This window comes from Thalia democratica, chromosome 8 (genome assembly GCF_965202585.1).
Source record: "Thalia democratica chromosome 8, ktThaDemo2.hap1.1, whole genome shotgun sequence".
NCBI lineage: Eukaryota > Metazoa > Chordata > Thaliacea > Salpida > Salpidae > Thalia > Thalia democratica.
In genome coordinates this window covers 47,619,540-47,640,762 of record NC_139172.1, presented here as the reverse complement: position 1 = coordinate 47,640,762, position 21,223 = coordinate 47,619,540, and the positions used below count along the sequence as shown (strand labels likewise).

The following is a 21,223-nucleotide window of genomic DNA, read 5'->3' as shown; positions in this document are numbered from 1 at the left end:
GCGTTTGAAGTTTGTTGTTTGAGTTTTGACATTACTGTGTGCAGGACGGATTATTAAGGGTTTAAGATTGTCTCAGAGGAAGTCAAAAATAAACTGAAGTTTTTTTCTGAAAATTAGATTTTTCTTTTTAGATTTTCATAACAAAAAAATAATAATAACCCTGCTTAAATAACTTTCACAAAAAATACACTTGTTTGTTATTATAAAGTTCTACATTTCGACGACTTATAAACCTCTTCTACAAAATAGTTTCTAATTTTCTATAGATATTTATTTATAAGAAAAATAACTTCTTGGTGTAATTTAATTCTTTAAGCGATTAATCTAAACAAGTTTAATTATTAACACGCATACATAATTAGTAGTATGTAAAATTAGATATTTTATAACCAAATATAAGTACTTTTAAACAATAAAGTTCTTCATGGTGTACAAAGGTCCATGTAAAATAAGTGAATTTATTGTCTAAGGCTCAAAAACAACTTAAAATAGAAAATGTTTGATTTTTATCAATGTTAGCGAAAAAGAGTTTACTTTAAACTATGCTATTTTTGTTTGTCCTATTTTTATAAAACTTCTACTGGTTATAGTTTACCCAAATATAGAAGAAAACGTTTTAAGACTAGTTGTAACATATTTTTGTCTTTCAAAGTATTTTGAACTTTAAAGGGAAAAACAAATGAGTAATTGTCACAAAAGCAGACCTAATGAAAGTTGTTTTTTTCTTAAATTTTTCTAAATTTAGCTAAAAACGTACGTTACGTCTTATATGGTAATTTACGATCAAATACTATTCAGTAACATAAAAACTTTTGTAATTGTTTTTTATACAAGGATACATCATGTTATATATATAGGAACAGATACACCGGTTTGTAAAATTAGTTTGTGTATTTAGAATATTATGTTTTACATGTAATTTTATGCTAGATATGTACCTTGGTTGAAGTTTTCAAATCTCTTCAAAACCTTTGTTAGGCATGTTTAATCAAAGTATAAGCACTCAAGTTTTTTGAGTATATTAGTAAATATAACTGTGTAAAGAACTTTTTTTCAACAAACTTAATATTAGTATTTTTTACAAGTTCTATAAAGGTTATAAAGTAGTTATCTAATATTTGTCGTATTTCATTTTTAAGACTGGTTTACACATATAGCTTTCTTTGATAACAACTAACTAAAAGTTTTTTTAGTCCATAATAATATATAAATAATTAACAGTATTTTACTTTTTCTCTAATTATTTTCTACTAAATGAATACAAAAACAAACCGATTAAAACTTTTTACAGCCGACGTAGTGGGAACATGCGGCGGTATTTATGAGAACCAATTAGAAGGCCGCATTGCAAGTCCGGGATTTCCCTTAAACAATTACAAAAATGGCCAGCAGTGCAGATACGAGATTATCGCCCCAGCTGGATACCTTATTTCTGTGAGTTGTAGAAATATTAACAAATATCAAAGATACGGAAATCATTTATGTGGTTATTTGAATAAACAAAAATATAAATTCTATGGGTAATTTACCTTTGTGAGTTTTTGAAAAAATATATATATTAAGTATTTATTATGCCAGGTAACCGATTTTTAACCGTATACTTATTATAATCTTTGAAATAAAATTTAAACATTTAAAAATAAAATACTTCAAATGGTTACATCAAAATGTCAAATTGCTAGATGTCTTATCTATGCAGGCAGGCATAGTGTTAAAGTATAGTACTTATATAGTTAGATAGTGATGCGTATTTTTGTTTTAAATTAGAAAATGTATTTAGTTTTAGGTTTTTGTGTAGCTTTAATTATTTAAAAATTTTAATAAACTTCGTATGATATCGCATATCTACGATTTTGGATACTTTTAGTAGTTTACTATGAATATTTTATTAAAATCTCTTTAAGACTAAGCACTTTCATTATCATAAAACACTTTTTTTACATTTTTATAACTACGCTTTCACTGTTCTTATCAGTGTAAAGTTTATTATGATTTAAACAACTACATGCTAAACTTACTTGTTTTGCCATTATACATTAGTCACGAAGTTATTAAACTTTACTTGAAAACTTGAAATTTTAGTATAACTTGTTTTATGCATTATTTAATTAAGTTTCACATGAATTTTGTTAACTTTATTGCAAAGATGTTATATAGCTTTCTTTTAGTTCCAAAAAACATTGGTAAACTCGATTTTCAGAAACTGTAGTAAATTACTACCGAATAAGAGATAAAACTAATTGTAAACATAAAACCCTGTCAATTCACGCTTATTTTAAATTATTAGATAATACACTTTATCGTGTAAAACAACCTTTAATGAGGTTTTATTCCACAATTTAGTCATCTGTTTATGTTAAGTTTAATTATAGTTCAAACCAGTTTTTAACTAAACATATATTGCTTTTGTCACTTTGTGTTCTTACGAATTCAAAAGATTGTGAAATTCTACATTTTGGTGAAAAAATAAAGTTCACAGACTATATAATTTTTATGCTTTATGTATTTATACACTGACTACTATTAAAAAGTTTTCTCATAAAACTTTTGTTTTTATTAGTAACAATTATTAATTTCAATAGATACATTCAAGTATTAAGTTTAAAATTACAAACACAAATATCTTATAGTATGAAGTAGTACTTTTTAGCTTCATAGTGAACTAAGTTAAACCAAATTTTTGATCTAATTTACATTTTAAACCAAATAGATGTTGTTTTGTTTTTTTGTTGACTTTAAATGACTATTCAATACTTGAATATAAAACTATAATATTTATTAACACAGTTCTAGTCTAGTCGATCTATATGGATGTATTGTTATTGTTATCCATAGTTCAAACCAATATACATGATTAAATATATTTATACTAAAATTTATTTACAGTTCAAGTCGATATACATGGATATGGAGCCAGAGGACCAATCAGGGTGCACGGATTTCATCGCGATTGCGCCCTCCAACGACGCTAACGAAGTCATCAGAGCGTGCGATAATTCAACCATATATTCACAGACAACTGATAGACCAGCTCTGAGGTAACTACTTCATTTAATTTTTTAAGTTTATATTTATTCGATTACTGTACAATATACTCCTAGACTACAGGTATAACCGCATCAAGTTTTTTACCTTATTCTTTTATGTTCGATAATTCAATCATATATTCACAAAAAACTGATAGACATGCTTTGATGTAGTTATGTTTTTAGTTAATGGTGATTATTTTTTTTTTTTTTTGTGGCAATTCTACCATACACTCGCATACCACTTATAACCTTTTTAGGACCTACTTTAAGTCCATTGACTCAAGCAATTTCCACAAACTGGATATAGTTATCAACTACTTTTGCATGACAAACTTAAAAAAGAAGTTTATAGATAAAACTAAAAATGTTAACAGTAACAAAACTTTAAATTACCAAAATAGTTATCTAACTTTCAAGTACGTAACAAAATTACGCTTCAGGTAAGTTTTTTATCAGAAGTTAGTTCAATTAAAAACTAATATTGACACCACAAGCATTAACATCCTTCAGTTTTTCAAAACAAGGTCAGTTTTGCAACTTACAAGTGAAATAAATTGATTTTTTACTACAAAGAGATACATTTTGAGGTTACCGGATATCAAAAGACATATAAGAAGGGCGTTGCATGGTTTTATGATATTTCTTACTTTCTTACAATTGTAGTTGAACCAGTTTTTGTTTTCAGCAAAATAATAGAAACATTTCGTTTAACTTTATGCTCTAAATAACTTTGTATAATTATACTTATGTTGATTTTGTATGTTTTTAAAAATGCAATTAACTTAAATATTCAAAATACAAATCATTTAAAACTTTTTGTTTATTTCATTACTTAAAATAATTTAACATATTTTAAAAAAAGCGTTTTTAGTTTTATTATTACTACTAACCTTAGATAACCTCTTTTATTAAGTTTTGCAACTTGTAGTTTTGTAAACGAAACATTACTCTGATTTGATGTAGTAAGCCAGCTTGAATTATTAATAAGCTAGTATGGTGGTATGAAACTAAGATATCATACTTTACCAGAAGTAGTAAAGTGTTTATTATGTGAAAATATAATAAGCTTGTTACATGGTTTTACGAATTAAACGGCTACATTAAATGCCACCACATGTTATTTATATAACCCTTTAAACGCACTTTAATCTTATTTAAAAGCAGATTAAACATTTAGAATATATTGTGGTTTTCTGATTAGGTTAACGTGTTTTTATAACACCACTTGGGCCTCTTCAGAAAAAAAAAACTTAAAACGTTTTCAAAATGTGTGTGTGGTGTATTCAGACTTCTTATTAAATGATAAATGTGTTTTTGTTAAACTATGAAACAAAAACTGGATAAACTTGTTTGTAGCAATTTTTAGTTTTTCATCAAATTTTGTGGAGTTTATACTAATAAAACACGATTAATAAGGTATTTTATAACAAATAAAAATGTATTAAAGTTCTAAATAACAACTTATTGTTCGAAGATTTACTTAATAGGTAACACAGTTATTAACTTACTAGATGCATCCACAATAAAAAGTGACTAAAATTTAGTTTTTTAAACGAACTATAACCCTGATTTTATGTAGTAAACCAGCTTAAACAATCATTAAGCTAGTTTGGTGGCTGATTTTGCACTTAACAAAAAATATATCAGCATTATTAAAGTTATTTATTGTAGCTGTCAACACTTTATAGCATGATATTTTCGTGTTATTAACTACTGAACAAAAAAAGAGCAGAAATATTGCATTATTAGTTAGCTTCATGGATTAAAATTTTACTAGTTTGTACATTTGAATAGCAAGAAGTAATTACAACCGCAAGTTCAATGTTTGCTTTTATAAAAATTTAATTATTAATAAACATCAGATTATAAAACCACATGATTTATTTGAATGTGTTTTGCGGTTCGCTTAAATCTTTTAATGTCTGTTGCTAGTATTCCCACAAATTTTAGTCTTTTAATAATATGTTTTAGAACTACATAAGAGTTTGAAAGCATATAAGTTAATCTTCATTCAATGATAATTTAACAAAACTTTAAGACAGCTAACTAAAACTATAATTAAATTAATTCTTTGAAAACTACAATGTAATAAGAAATTAAGCATTGTTCCATAAAAACACATACGTAGAAAACAAAAAGACAGTAAATTTAGATTGTTCTTATGATAATTATATCAACGTTTTGTTTATGACGAAATCAACAAACTTTTTTGCAGTTACAATTATAAACTTAAAGTTACAGTGTTGTAATTTTTAAACTAGTGAACATTAAATTATGGTGATGTATTTCGTAACTATCTTAAGTGCTCACTATTCATTTAAATCACTTTAACTGGAGTTTTTAGTTATAAAAATCGTGCTATTATCAATTGAAATAAAGTAAAATGTTTGTAACATATTAATTTTGTTATTATTACTTCAGAGTTATTTTCAATTCTGACGATTCAGTCACTGCATCAGGATTCGTGATCGAATGGAAAGCTTTCAGACCTGAAGATCTGCCGAAAACCGTCGATTGTGATTTTGATGGTCCATTGGAACTGTGTCCAGGTTAGAATTTAGTAGTATAAAATTTAAATAATCAAAATTTAAGTAAACCAGAAAAACTGTAAAATGTTGGCAATGATGTTATGAATATTAGATTATTTAATATATCTACTTTATTAGTTTAGGTATATTGCGTTATTTTAAACACAAATTTATGAGTGTTTGACCTTGCAACATGATGCATTCTGTATACAAAATTTTCATTTAGGATACACACAAAGTTCCCAGGACTCAATGGACTGGATAGTCAACAGAGGACCGACCCCTTCTAAATACACTGGACCGGAAGTTGACCACACATTTGGCACTAAAGGTTAGCTTTAAAGAAAAAATCGAACACAGTTAGGTATAAATTAAACAATGTTCTAAGTTACGTACGGTACAAAAATCAGTTTTAAGAGAATAATAAACACGATAAACAAAATTTAAGGACTTTATGGTTTAAAGTAAATTACACATTCGGCGTTAAAGCCAAATTGAAAAGCTTACTTTAACAAGCGTTTTACTTTTGCACAAAAATACTAAAAGAAAAATCAAACTATTTTAAACGATTTTGACTACTTTTCCAAGCATGAAACAAGACTTATCGCTTTTTTTAGTAAAACTTGAAACTATGCATAAAACAATTTTGATGTTAACGGTTGCGTTTATTGTTTTGAATTTCAGTATTTATGTGTAAAGTTTACAAGTGTCGGCAATTACAAGATAGCATCGGTGTATTGTGCTGTAAATAAATATTGTATTACTTCTAGTAGTTTGTAATTTGTAAATTTTTTCACAGAGGGACGATATGCTTTTATCGAGGCTTCAAAAAGAAAACCAATGGATAATGCAATCCTGTATTCTCCACTTGTTATGATGAAAGGTAAATTTATTTATGTATCAGTCTCTAAACTTATACATAATAATGCTAAAACATAGACTATTTAAACTTTAAATCTTACATTAAGACCTGTTAATTGTCTTGTACTAAACTTTAAAGTTGTTGAGTATCTTTAGTTGTATAATTTACGTCAACTAGTTAATACTAGATTAACTCGCATAAGCAAAATTCAAAAAAAGTCTTTATACAAAGTTAAAACAAAATTTAGCGTACATGTAAACCGTAGAAAACTACTTCACTCTTAAGAAACTTTCTAACGGCGAATCCTTTTTTTCAAAATCTGCCTGTTTTAGTTTATAGTCCATGAACATATTGTATCAATAAATAAGTTATTAAACATCTAAAAACATCTCAAATTTTAAAAATATAAGAATAAACATTCTAAAATATTTTTTATTCTAAAACTTTCTAACCTCTTTTTAATAACTTCGCCTTCTTCCAATGGCGAGACCAAATTAAAAAAAAAACAAACTTAAAAAAACTGTTTCACTCTTAACTTCTTCCACAGGCGAGTCCTGCTTGTCCTTCTGGTTTCTGAACCGGGCCGACAACGACGACAGCGGAAACCTGGGAGGAAGGTTGTTCGTGATGGAGAGGAAGGAGGGAAACAACGAGACCAGGGACATCTACTCCACGGACGAGGTGACGGGCGAACAGTGGAAGAAGACGGAAGTCACTATAGAGCAGAGCATGACAAGAGTGCAGGTAGGATTTAAATTATTAGAGCAGAGTAGTGTTAGGGTGCAGGTAATAATTAGTTTATATACTAATGTAGTTTTGTTTATAAAAAAGCTAAAGTTACTACTGAGCAGAATAATGTTAGAGTGCAGGTTAAAAATTGTTTTTACTTATTTTTATTTTTCAATATTTTGTTTAAAATAAGGATAAATTTACAATTTAAAAGAGACTAGGAAGCAGCTGTATCATAAACCTTATTTTCATCAAACAACTTAAAGTGCTTTAATTAACACTTAGTTAAACCTAGGCGTAGATAAGTTTGGATGTGTAGTGTAGAACATAGTTTGTTTTTCTGTTTCTTTTTTTATTTATTCTGACATAGCAGCTGTTGTTTTAGTGTATTTGTTTATGTCCAAATTTTGATTAAAAAAGTTAAGATAAAAACATGATCAAATTAAGTTTAATACAAAAAAAGTTATACAACCTAAAATAAGAGTATGTATCAAACTAAAAAAAAATTCCAAACAGTTCGGATTCGACGGTCAACGCGGAAAGAGTTACAAATCAGATTTAGCAATCGACGACATCAAACTGAGTGATGGAGCGTGCAAAAGTTCCTCTGAAAATACGGAGGGGGGAGATTACGGTAACTACGGTTACGACAACTACGACTTCAACCTGGATACCATTGGTAGGTATTAACCGAAACAAATAGAAACTTTACAATGTTCTACGTGTAGAAGCTTAGACAGTTTTTCATAAAAAATTTGGCGTGAAAATATATTAACTTTTAATTTTAATAAAAAGTAGGTTTTAAATACCCTACCCTAATTTATTTAGGAATTTTTGCTTTATTGTTATTCGACTTACGTACTGTAATCAAGTATAAAGTAGTAGCAAGCAGAGCTAAAGAGAATTTAAATAAATAAGTACCACTGAAGATTATGAATATGACGGTTTGTGCAAACACGTTTAAGTAAATAAGAAGTTTGCATTTGGTATGACAGTACCTTTACTTATTTTAAATTACAGCTCTTACCACTTAATAACACGAATGTGACGGATTGTGTTTACCAGAATCATTTGTTTTAATTAATGTTTAGTGATACGTTAAAACTTTATTATATCAATTATACAGCCTGTACATCTGATGAACACGAGTGCGATGGATTGTGTCTTCCGAAATCATTTGTTTGCAATCAGGTGAAAGACTGTTCCGATGGGAGCGATGAGGCTAAGTGTGAAAAAGGTTTGTATTAAAATTTTCAAATTATGTAGAATCTAAATGACTGTACCTCAAGTTCGTATAAAATTGTCATGTTACGATTAGAGACTATTTTTTGAAGCTAATCGTAACTTACTTTTCACAAAGTGTCAATTAGTTTAGAGACACATTCAAAAAGTTGACGACTTCAAAAGTTTTATTTTTTGCCTAGAAAAAACTTCACAAATTAATACTATAACTTAAATTATCCACAAAAAGTTTCAAAGCATTACTTTTACTACATTACAGCACAATCTTGTCCATCCAACCTGGTGTTCAACAATTGCGCATCACCGTGCAATTTCACGTGCGATGATGCTGATACCGGACCTGTGTGCGACGATCAGACCTGCGTGCCCAAGTGTGCTTGTCCTGAAAACTTGCCTGTGCTGTACAAGGGAACGTAAGTTGAGATTTTTGATGTAATATATTTTATACTATATATATAGTAACATTAGGTATGCGAGTTTTAGTTTGCTTACCCCGAGAATTTACCTGTGCTTTATAATGGAGCGTTAGTTGAGATTTTGAGTATTGTTTTGAGTTTTTTGTAGAAGTAGTTATGATTAAGACATGTGAATCCAAATGTACATGTCCTGAAATGATTCTGTTATTTTTCTACTGTATGCGTAAATGTAAGCTTTCTTAAAACTGATAAAAGAAAATTTAAAACAAATACCTCTGTTCAAATACTTATAAATGAATTTAATAAAGTTGTGCTTCAAAATTTGTTGACTCAATTTTAATGGAATCTTCGTTAAAAAAACATCAGTTACATTTCAACTTAATTTACAGCTGCATAAGCTACTACGACTGCCCAACAACCGTCGAATCAACCACAATCGCCGACTTCAGGATAGTCGAGGACTTCACCATCAAGTCCTACCACGACCGTGCCGACATCGAATTCATCGGTGTTACGGGCGTGCAGCGCTACCGAGTGACAATTGAGAGGTACGCGCCCGGTTCGCAAGTATACGAAGTCGTCAGGCCCGCCATTAACAACCGGTTCAACGACGTCACTTACCAAGTTTCTTTTGAGAACCTCACACCAGGTTGATTTTTATTATTTATGTTTATTATTTATAGTAAAGGCTTATTGATTTTACTGAAGCCAAGACAATATAGAACAAATCGTAGCTTTATTTTCTTGTGCAAACAGATGTTACATATTTAATTAATCCTTTTAAAACTTGACTTCATTTTAACTCTTTAGGTGCTTTTTAATTAATTTATTCTCATCATTTGTTGTATGTTTCTACTAACTCAAGTAAAATATTAATAAAATAATTTTGTAATTTTGCTTTGTTTATTCAAATAAATGTTCCCTTTGCGAACATTAACTTGATGCAAGTTGTTTATTAACTTTAATAATTGACAAAGTCAAGTAAAAAAAATTGCTATCTAACTCTGGTTAGTAAAAGTACAATAGATTTTTTTGTAGAAGTGTAGATTTAATTAAAGTCACATATTTTTGTTGATTAGCTATCTACTTTAGATTAACTTTGTAGATAACGTTTTACTATGTAGCGCAAATTTTTTTGTGTTGATATATTTATATAAAACTTTGATAAACTTTTTCTGATGTACTAAAACCTGTAATTGATTGCGATAAGTTTTAAATAAACTACTATGACCTTTTTGAAAATATATCTGTTATGACAAATTACAAAAACGTAAAAGATTTTACAGGCGACAATAAGCATAGTTGCGGTTTTAGTCACATCATAATTAATAAGTTATTTATATATCATGCGTTTATAAACATTAAATACAAGTCAATTGAGTTGAAAACAATCATTAAATTGCATGGGCATTGTTCTTTCTTTGTTTAGTACACCTAAGATAGCAAATACCAAAAAAAGACAAAACAAATACTTTTTTGTAAACAACAGCACGAGTTTTAATTATAAAAACCATATAACTATTGTCTTCATTTAATTTCAACAGAAATTTGATTCAATTTATTAGAGTTTAAATCATTTGTTTAAGTACTCGAAAATTCTTCTCTTAAATAAAGAATCTTAGTTTATTTAACAAAATTTAGCAACAAATGTTTATGAAGTTTTGTTAAAAACATCAGCAAAACATACTAAACTTCGTTTAAAATTAGAAACATAAGTAATCATGTAAGAGCTCAGGCATTTACTAAGACTAAGATTAAAACTTTTTTTGAAACTATTCTAGTTCATCCTAATATACATTTTCAAATGCCTTTTAAGTATTGTGGTAAATGTAAAAAATCAAGCTTTGTATCCACAGACTATTTATGATTTATAAGCATTTAGTAACAAATTTAATATTACAAGGTAAAACTACAAAACAAATACCCCAACAAAAAAGTTTTCACTGAAAAAAACAAATACACAACGAATGCTGGGCAACAAAGTTTACAAGTACAAAGCAGTAAGAAAAAACAAGCACTAACTATCAAATATTTTTCTTATTAAACGATAAAAAAGCGCGCAAAATATTTTGCACTAAAAAACCTGGTGCACAAAAAAAACCTTTCGGTTATCGAGTCGCACACCACAGATGCCTTATATCACATTAAGTATTAACACTTGCAGCATTGTTTAATGAAATATATAACAGATACTGAGTACATGGTACGGGTGTTTTCGACAAAAGACGGTCGTGAAAAAACTTCCGACGGTAAAATTTTCTCCACACTGGTGCAAACTACCACCCCTCAACCGACTACTGCTGTGGAACAAAGTGAGTTATTAAATTTAATTTATTTACTAAATAAACAGATTTTTTAATTGCAGCAACTTTAACAGTGTTTGTATATCTCTTAGCAAGCCTTACGAAAACAAGTAAACTTGTTCACTTAAAAAAATGAAACATAAACTAAAGTTAAGATTTTGGATCTTTTTTTAAATGTTGTTAAAACAAACTTCAATTTTTTTGAGCATCTATAAAACTTTTACCACATAAATAAAATAAAATCTTGCAATACTACAGTAGTACGAAATTGTTTATTTAAACACCTTGCGGTATTTATACTAAAACACACAATTTTTTTATAACGTGCTTATCACACTTTTCTGTTTGTTGCACTTTGCTTAACTTTTTTAAAAACTTGAAGGGGGATTTTTTACAATTTAGTTATAAAATTTTTTGAAAAAGTGTTCTCAAACAACACTTAGGTTCAATTGATCTTTAAGAAAGAGGTAAGAGCAAAATAATTGTCAATCAGTTATATTCAAACAAAGTGAACTTGTTCAACTAGTAGTAAATTAAAACGAAATCGTCTTAGTGATTACAGACACTTGTGAATCATTAATCCCGAGTTTTATTGTATTTAAAAAGTTTGAAATATTAATATTATAACAAAGTTTTACAGTAAATAACTTAATAATTTTTAACAGCTACAGCTTCTCAGGAGTGCAGGTTCAGGAGGAGTGGGTTCAACAGTGGCACGATCACCGCTGAGGATTTCGGAGATCTTCAACAAGGAGGAAAGGACTGCGTGTTTGAACTCGAAGTTGCGCAAGGATCCGTTATTGGAGTTAGTGTATAAAATAGTAAAATTAGATGAGAAAAAAAACTAATAAATATTTTAAAAACACTTAAGTTAAAAGACTTAAGTTCATTTCGTTCGTAGCTGCACAAAAACATTTACATGAGTTAGTGAATATGATAAACATAAAACAAATTTGTACGTGAATTGAGAATAGAACAAGTATTTCACTATAATAAAGTTTTATTTGTATTAACTTTTTATGACATTTGTTAAACATTAATCTTATATGAGACAAACAGGTGCGTTGCTAAGCAAATGAGCTTATAATTTAAAAAATAAATTTACTAAAATAAAAGTTGTTAGAAGAATTTCGTTAAACAATGTGCTTTTTATTTTATTCACTTCTTTCCGTATAAGTAATTTCAAAATATTTATAAAACTAAACGTTGTATTTTGTCCTCAAAATAAAATTACCATGTTTTTTAAACAGAGTTTACGAAATTCGTATAAACATTTTCAGTTTTCACACAACTTTTACAAATTTTATTATAGTTTTCAACGAAAACACAAAGTTGTCTACAAAAGTTGTTATCGAGTATGTAAAGCATGCACCCCTAGTAACAAACTCGCGGTTAAACACGTATAAGAACAAGATGCTTCGATAAAATTTCGCATAGATGCAAGACACCTTAAAACGTATTTTGTAACGCAAAATTGTTTAATTTTCTTCATACTTTGCGGAAAATTTTGACACGGTTTTATTACGCAATAATTGTAGGAGTCGGAACTTTAAAATATTTTTGTGGCTTATTGCTACACATTTCTCTGTTTTTGTAAAGGCTGTTTGCTTTCGCAAGTTAAATTTTCAAGTGTAAGCTTATTTTGCATAAATTTTTTCACAAGTTGGTTGATTTTGTACCTTAAATAAAAAGGGCTCCATATCATAATTGAAAAAAGCTAAATTAGAACAAACATGAATATAAAGATTAATGAGATAAGTCAAGTATTGAAACTAAGTAATAAGCGCAAAACTTTGTATTGTGGCTGTCAACCGATAAACATGGAAAAAGATTAATATACGTAGAGCCAAAAATTCACACGACTATTAAGTAACTTACAATTATCGCGGCCCTTTATTAGACAATACAATATAATTAAATCATTTTTTAGGAAGTATATGTATGTTTTGAAATACCTAAATAACGTATGATAAAAAGTATTTACTAATCTCAAAGGCATTTTGGTGATAAATATAAAGTTACGAAAATAGAAAACACAAACATTTACACGACTTTCTGAAACAATCCCTACTTTAAGTTCAAACTTCCATAGAAACACTGCGGTGTTTGTACATGTTGCACAATAGAATGTTTAAAATTCCTCACAAAAATTTTTCTATTTCAACAGAGACATTATGTGCGTTTCTAAATAGGCGCAGCACTGAAGAATTTCCCTAAGGCGAAAATACCATGCCTTCATAACGCGCTATGTTTGAATTTTCCTGCTGTGTTTATGCGTTTTTACGCTTAAAAATTGCTTGCAACGATCTAGGTTACCGCCCAAAAGTACAAAGGATGAACCTGTGTCTCAATAATTTCTAAATATTTAGGAGTATTTATATTCTAAAAACTTAGAATTTTTCAAAAATTTATCTAGACAACTAGTAATCTTACTTAAAGTTTCAATTCAGTTAAATTCTGGTAACGAACCTTTTGTTAATTGAGCAGAAAGTCGATTGTTTTGTGCTTCTTCCCAATATTATTTATATAGTCAAAAAAAGCTTACTTTTTTTTAATCATTATATGTTTTTTATGTTAAATTTTCAGATATGTTTTCGCTGTAATGTGAGTCAGGTTTGCACAGTTAAAAAAGATTAAAGATAAAATATTAGTTTCAAATGATCTACACATACATTTAAACACACATTGAAGTATTATTTGCTGTATCCACATTACATCTCTAATGCATTTATTTTTTTTATTGTGAGAAGACAACCGTATTTGACCTTTTTTTTATTTTTAATTGTCTTAATAGCTTCTGAGAAAAACTGTTTTCAACAGTTATAATAAAAACGTTAGATTCTTAAACAAAAAGATCAAAAACCTAATAATTTTTAAACTAACTAAAAAAAATTAAAAAAAAACTAATTTAAATTTAAAAAAAAAACTTTAATTTGTACAAAAAAATTTTTTTTTGTTTCCTACACAAATCGTTTTAGTAATAATGATGTTAGTAAATAAAATTGTCATGCAAAAATGCTAAAATGTTTAAAAAGCAACGGAATAAAAAAAAATGTTACCGCCCAAAACAAAATTATGAAAAAATATTAAAAACTTGACGTACGATGAACCGCATCGAATTTTTGAATTTAAATGTGTTTTTTCGGTTGTTACGTTATAAGCTGACAAATAAGTGATAAACTTCAAATTAAATAAAGTTATAGTCTTTGATAAAATTTGACTTCTACTTGAACATAATTAAATGTCTTTAAGTAACTTTTTTTTTTTAAGTTGTAATTACAAAAAACTAACCTTTTTTATCAAAAAAAAATAAAAAGTTGTTTTTTATAAACAAACTCTTTTTATCAGTGAAACAATATCAGCTTTTTTGTAAACATTTTGTTTACAAGCTTATAACTTTTGGATTGGAAAATATTTACTATTTTATCCTATAATATTTAAACACGACTCTATGCGATTTTTTAAGTCAAGAGTGATTTCAGTTTATAGAAAGACATTGTATTTAGTTATAAAACAAGAGTTTTGATAATTTTAAGCTTTTAAACACTTTACTTAAGAAAAATTGCAAATACTTTATCTTGATAATTAATCTTGATAATTAATCTCGATAGTAACTTTAAAAATTTTCATACAAAAATTTAATATATTGACATAATAATAGCTACTAAAGACATTCTAACAAAACAAGTATAGTAATTCGTCGTTAGGCGCAAATCTAATGTAATAATAAAAGAAATAAACATTTTGTATTGCTGTCAATATGATAGTTATCACTGTTTTAGCACTTTGATGTACAAATAGAAAAAAATTACGCATAGCTAAAAAAACCTCGCTTGTAAAACTATATTAGCATAAAAATCAAGTTATAAAAGCCATTAGGGTAATAAATTAAATTAGATATTGGGTCACGAATTTTAAATTAGGTGACTTTTCTCTCTGAAGTTTTTCTTTGAAAAGTAGACAAATTAAAATTTACACAGTCAAAGAGTTATTAAGTGAAACTTTTAAACTTTCCAATTTAGTTTAATTAAGTCTAATTAAACAGTTTAAAAGTAATCTTTTTTTAAATAACGTTTAATAATTATGATTAAAGGAACTGGTCACTTTTGAAGCTAAAATTATTTTTTATTACTTAGGTTTGTTTAGAACAATAGCGATTAATTAACTAAAACAGTGAGATTAAACAGTAGCTCTTCATAAACTTTTGACTATGACATTTTTACTAGTCTTGAAAAAAAACATAACTTAAACTAGTTTTGGTAATATCTTGTAAATATACAAGCTTTCTAGTTTTAGCAATAAATTTTTTAATTAAAACTCGAAGCAAATTTAAACTTAGAAATGTAAAATATTGAACATAAATGCCAGGAGTATTTCTTATTGTAAATAAACAAATTGATCTAGCAGTAAAATTGTTATCTTTTGCAAGCAAAAGTCGGTGTTATTAAATACTTAAAACAATTTAGCTTAAAAAATGGTAATAAATAGTTTATTTAACTTTACCTAAAACAAATATAATACGCAGTTCGACGCCAACATCAATTTGGAGGGACAGCTTTTCCAGGATTGCACGAAACAATACCTCCAGTTTTCATACACAGGCATTGAAAAAGATTTCGGCGAAAAACTTTGTGCTGCTCAAAGCGTCTACCCCGATTACACTTTCAGCAACAAGCTTTTGTTAGTTCATACTTTGTTTTAATTTTTATGTTTCGTGATACAACCTAAAAACTTTTAGATTTTTTACAAGTCAATACAATTTTAAAAATTGTACTATTGGATTCTTATCTTATCTTAAAGATTCTACTATTAGATTCTTATCTTATATTAAAGATTTTAGTAGTCCTAGAAAAGGCGTTTGAAGACGAAAGGTTTTTCGTGCACCAACTCCTAGAACCAAAAAATTTGAGTGTTTTTATTTTGTCGTAAAATGAATAATATATTTGCACAACAGCAGTTTATTTGATACTTTATTAAACAGCTTTATAACTTACACTCTAAACGTTTCAGAATAAAGTTCTACTCTGAATCTGCGTTCAACAAACAGCAGAACAGATTCAACGTGTCCTGGTATGCGATCGATGTCAACAACAGACAGGACTCTTTCGACTGCACTTTTGACGAAGCTATACCCATGTGCGCAGGTAAAATAAACCAAATGAAAAAAAAAAGAAAATAAATTATTAATATACTTTTTATTTTTTAATTATAATCACAAGTTATACCAAAAAAAAACAATAAGCAAAGCTAGTAGCGCCATTAGTTACAAGTAAGTGCATAAAAGATAAGTAAATTGAACTAAAAAAATAAAAACAGTCACTTCTTTTAGATACAATAACTATAAAAGTTTTTTCTAAGCTATACACCTTTGATAATTCTCTTAGATTAAAATAAGCTGATACCATTAGGTAAGATACGTTTGTTGAAGTAAAAGAAGCCAGAGTTCGCTTAAGTTTAATGTAAAAGTAAAAATGTTTAAGCATTCACCTGTAAAATATAAATTGATTTTGTTAACAAACGTTCAATTCATTGCCCTACCACAAGGCTTATGACATCACAGTAAAAATCTGATGATTTAACGTTTATTTTTGTGTTGAGAAATAACCCTGTAGTTCCCAGTAACATGAAAAAATAACAACGCAGTACCAGAGTTTTAAATACACTTTAATTAAAATTTAGATAAATCATCAACATATCTTATTTAAGCATCATACGAAGTGTATGATAAATTATACTTAACTGACATTAAAATAGTAACTTAAGAAGACAATCTGCTAAGAATATATTTGTATATATTTTCTTATTTATGAAGTAAAAACTTTAAAATTATTTTTGAAACAAGAGAAAAAAAGTAATAACTTAAAATTTAATATAATTTTGACTTTTATGATAAGGTATATAGTCTTTTTGATTAAGCCAGTTTGTTTATTTAATGAAAATAAAACTCAACAGAACAGTTTTGTCATTTATGAAATAATAGCTTAAAGTTTATTTTATCAGTAAGAAACTTGTATTTGTATTAAAGCTTGTTGTAAGTACCAATGTAGCGCCACTATTTGTAAACAATCACTACTACTTCCCTGTTATGACTAATGTTGTTAGTAAAATAAGTGTTTTGGATTTTAAAAAATTACTATTTTGACTTTATAGCTTTTTCCATAGATAAAACACTTTTATATTTATTTAAGCAAAACTAAATGCTTCACTGTTATGACTCGTAATTGTTTGTAAATTAAATGTTTTTAGTTGCAATAAAATAGTATATTACATTTTTGTTTTGACCTCGTAGCTTTTTTAAAAGTTTGAAATACTTTGCTGTTTATTTAAGCGAAAATAAATGCGCTCTTTTAAAAAATGCACGTAAATTAGCAAACTCTTACTTTTAACAAAACTTGAAATTCTTCACCACCTCAAAAACTGAATTTAGCCTGCACTCAACAAAGCACGATTTAGTACACTGAAAGTTTTAGATTACAAGTACTAACAATTATTTATTTTTTAAAGGCTGGGAGCACAAATCAGTGCAGGGTAGTAACGTGGATTGGCAGTTTACCAGGGACGAAATTATGAATGGCCCAAGCGGTGACAATTCAACCAATGACAATTGTAAGTTGTATTAAGAACTATATAAATGTATGTTCAGTTTATCATTGACATTTACGAATAAACTGGTGTTAGTTCATTAAAAGATAATTGTGAGTAGTTTTCATAAGTTGTACTACAAGTAACGCTTGAATGCCTTTTAAATTTTTACAAAAATACTTTCTTGGTTCATACTATTTGCAGTCACTTTGATAAATAAACTTTCACTTGTTTAAAGAAAGTAATTAGTCACTAAAAGTTTTGTTGGTATTCTAGCAAGTATTAAAAACAAGTTTTATCTCTTTTTTCGACAGCTGAACTACAATCAAATTTAATTCGTGTTCAGACATAAATATAATATATAACATGTGATGTTGAGTTTATAAAAAGTTTTATGAACAATTCCTTATTTGTTATGTACGACTTGCTTATAGTTTTTGTTGTAACTCATTAAGTTTTTTTTTGCAGCTGGAAGGTATGCTTACGTCATGATGCCTTCAGACAAAGACACCGTTTCAATTATGACGTCACCAAAAACTTCATTTTCAGGTAATTTTTAAATTATAACTTTTAATGTATAATTTTAGAACTATTTAATTACCAATGTTTAAATAATGTTTTAGTTTTTAAAAATACTAATAACAGCTTTGTTAACCTGAACTATTAATGACAAAATAAAAGATTTTTTTTTGCCATAAATCAACTTTAATCTCGAAAAGTAACAACTATTACGCTTAACCGAAGAAGAAGAGTAAGCATGTGTTTTATATCAAATTGAAAAACACTATCTCATAAACACTAACCAGTTGTTTTCCCATCTTCATAACTATTTCTCCTTACAGACGAAGCGTGCCTCCAGTTTGCGGCAATCGCCAACGGAAGATCCGTCTACATCAACGTCGAGGTCGTATTCACCGACGGGACTCCCCCCACCACTGTTTCAATGGTGCTTCCCGGGGAAAACCCTGAACAGTGGGTTCAACAGAACATCAACATGAAGGACTACGTCGGACCAGGAAGGCAGTTTCAGGTTTGTTTTTGTAAAAACAGCTTTGATTTGGAAATATGTTTGTATTGTTTAGCTAGAAATAAATTTGCTATGTCTCAGATTACAGTTTATTACAAAACACCAGAAAGATTTTTTATGTTTGAAAAAAAACAAATTTTTTTAAACGATTAGAACTAAAGAAACAGTTTTCTCAACAACTTTTTCAACCACTAGGTGCGCATAAATGGGGAGAGCAGCGGTTTGGACGCGGGATCGTTTGTTGCTATTGACGACATCAAACTCAGTATGGAGAAGTGCGCCCAAGATTATGATGGGGATTACTACGGTGGCGACTTCGGAGAAATGTACTTTGGAAGTGAGAGTTTTGAAACATTTCATCATAATGATAAAAGTATAATAGAATAAACAATACAAGAAATAAAGCTTTTTCTTTTTTTTTTAAATGTCATGTTACGTATGTTAATGTAATCATGTACAAAAGTTTCGAATTCAGGTGCACAAAATGCTATTTTTTTGTGCTACAAGAGTTAAAAAGAAGCAACTTGATATTTGTAGATGTAAACAATCTAATTTAACAGACTTATTTGGTGGTACTACCCAACAATCAACATTCGAATATACAACTCAAGAAATGACCACTCAACCTACGGAAGAAGCAACTACGCAAGGTAAGTAAACTATACTGGTAAAATTTAAATTTAAAACATTTTGCATTAGTGGATTTTAAGGTCTAGTTAATATTGACAGTTGAAATATGAGACTTTAACAGTTCAAATTTCTGTATTTTCATAATAAGCTATTTTTTTTTTGCAATAGTGTGTGCAAGTGTTAACGTTTATTTAAAATGACCATTTTTTAGCTATTTTCCTTAAGTACAGCACTCTTCCAAATCAAAAACCACTGCAAGCTTTCACTATGCCCTCACTTTACAACAACAAAAGTCATGTTAAAAAACATGTTTTTTCCCCCACAGTACCGGGACCGTGCACTTTAGCCACCAACGCGATGATGGCCAACATGCGAGGAGGGGCAATTAATGACGCCACCTTGCTGGCGAATCTGGTCGAGCAGTACGGACCCAAGTGCGACAATGAGGGCATGTTCCTGCCGAGGCAGTGCTTCAACAGCAACTGCACGTGCATGACTCCCGAGGGGATTAGGATCCCCTTCACGGAGCATCCTCCTTACATGAACAACTACGATTGCGAAGGTTTGCCTTTTACATTACTATTTGTTTTAGTTTATTTTAATGTTTTTGTCTGATGAAAAAACGTTTAAGGTTGCACTGTTTTGAATATTTGTTTAATAGCTATTTAAACATGTTACTGAGCACCCTTTTTATACCTGTGAAGGTTGTAATATTATTGAACTGTCAAAATACTTTTCCTTTGTTGTAAAATAAGGTAGAACTAGTTTTGTTCACTATGCATAAATACTAAATAGTGTATTTAACTTTTATTTTTATTTTTCCAACCAGACCTCACGGAATGTCAACGCCAGTACCGCGACCAGGCCTCCAACCTCATCCGCACCGTCCCGGACCGCGCCGAACAAATGATGTCGCTCCTTCCCACTTGCGCGCCCCCAAGCGGCCACTTTGCGTCGCAGCAGTGCAACGAGACCGATGACGTGTGCAGGTGCGTCGCCACGGAAAGCGGCGTGGGGATTCCCGGGAAAGTTGCGCCGTATGACGTCACAGGAAACAACGTCACCGGGTATTTCAACCCACAACTCGATTGTAGTGGTTAGAAAAACATTTACATTTTCCCAAAAAAAGTTTTTGTTTTAGTATATTAATTTTATCCGCAGCTCGGTTGTAACGTTAAATGTTTTACATCTCAAAACAGTTACACCTATTAGAATGTATATCTTGTATGAACAATTTTACCAATTTATGGTGTACAAAGACGACCGATGTTAAAATTGTTTAACAGCGTCAAGTATATACTTCAATTAATTTTTTTGATAAAGCAGAGCGTAAGACAAGACTTGGACAAAACGTTAATAAGATAAGCTCTTTTGGATTAGTTAAGTACATGTCATATTACGTTAAACAAAACTATTAACAGTTGAAATGACAATAAATTTAAATTAAGTAATTAACGTTTTTTACGCTAACGGCATTTAATGCACTGACCCAAGATTACTTTTGATGTTTTTAATGTTTTTTTTAAGAAGCGTAACTTTTAGTAATAAAATTTAACAAGTTTTTTATTTTAACTATTCTATTTATTCAGATGCTTTTAAATTATAACTAACCAAAGTCACTGTCTTTGGAAAAGTTTGTAGCTTCAAGAGAAGTCTTCGCTTAAATTTTTTGTTAAAAACAAGTCAATCTCAATATAAACAGGATGGTGTTAAACCGGTGCACCACAAAAATTTTTTAACTGAAGAAAAAATGAGCAACAGTGTTCGTTTGAGATAAAAGTTCGTTAAGATTAATTCGCTTTTGACAACCTTGTCAATTACAAACATCAGGAAATATTTAAATAATTGAATTAAGGTTGTTGACATAAAACAGAG

The 21,223-nt window shown here is 28.9% G+C and overlaps 1 protein-coding gene across 1 annotated transcript in view; it reads left to right on the top strand.

The window, feature by feature from the left end:
• Window positions 1-21,223, top strand: part of LOC145843269 (uncharacterized) — a 43,588-nt gene that overhangs the window by 13,599 nt on the left and 8,766 nt on the right. Inside the window, exons 3-22 of the mRNA XM_082950733.1 lie at window positions 1,292-1,434; window positions 2,887-3,038; window positions 5,451-5,578; window positions 5,784-5,888; window positions 6,357-6,440; window positions 6,967-7,163; window positions 7,665-7,827; window positions 8,275-8,385; window positions 8,650-8,803; window positions 9,196-9,455; window positions 10,996-11,118; window positions 11,775-11,914; window positions 15,635-15,789; window positions 16,120-16,253; window positions 17,614-17,715; window positions 18,534-18,721; window positions 18,914-19,055; window positions 19,279-19,368; window positions 19,674-19,910; window positions 20,178-20,444. Coding sequence (XP_082806859.1) covers window positions 1,292-1,434; window positions 2,887-3,038; window positions 5,451-5,578; window positions 5,784-5,888; window positions 6,357-6,440; window positions 6,967-7,163; window positions 7,665-7,827; window positions 8,275-8,385; window positions 8,650-8,803; window positions 9,196-9,455; window positions 10,996-11,118; window positions 11,775-11,914; window positions 15,635-15,789; window positions 16,120-16,253; window positions 17,614-17,715; window positions 18,534-18,721; window positions 18,914-19,055; window positions 19,279-19,368; window positions 19,674-19,910; window positions 20,178-20,444 — 3,075 coding nt within the window. The remainder of the gene's footprint in view (window positions 1-1,291; window positions 1,435-2,886; window positions 3,039-5,450; window positions 5,579-5,783; window positions 5,889-6,356; window positions 6,441-6,966; window positions 7,164-7,664; window positions 7,828-8,274; window positions 8,386-8,649; window positions 8,804-9,195; window positions 9,456-10,995; window positions 11,119-11,774; window positions 11,915-15,634; window positions 15,790-16,119; window positions 16,254-17,613; window positions 17,716-18,533; window positions 18,722-18,913; window positions 19,056-19,278; window positions 19,369-19,673; window positions 19,911-20,177; window positions 20,445-21,223) is intronic.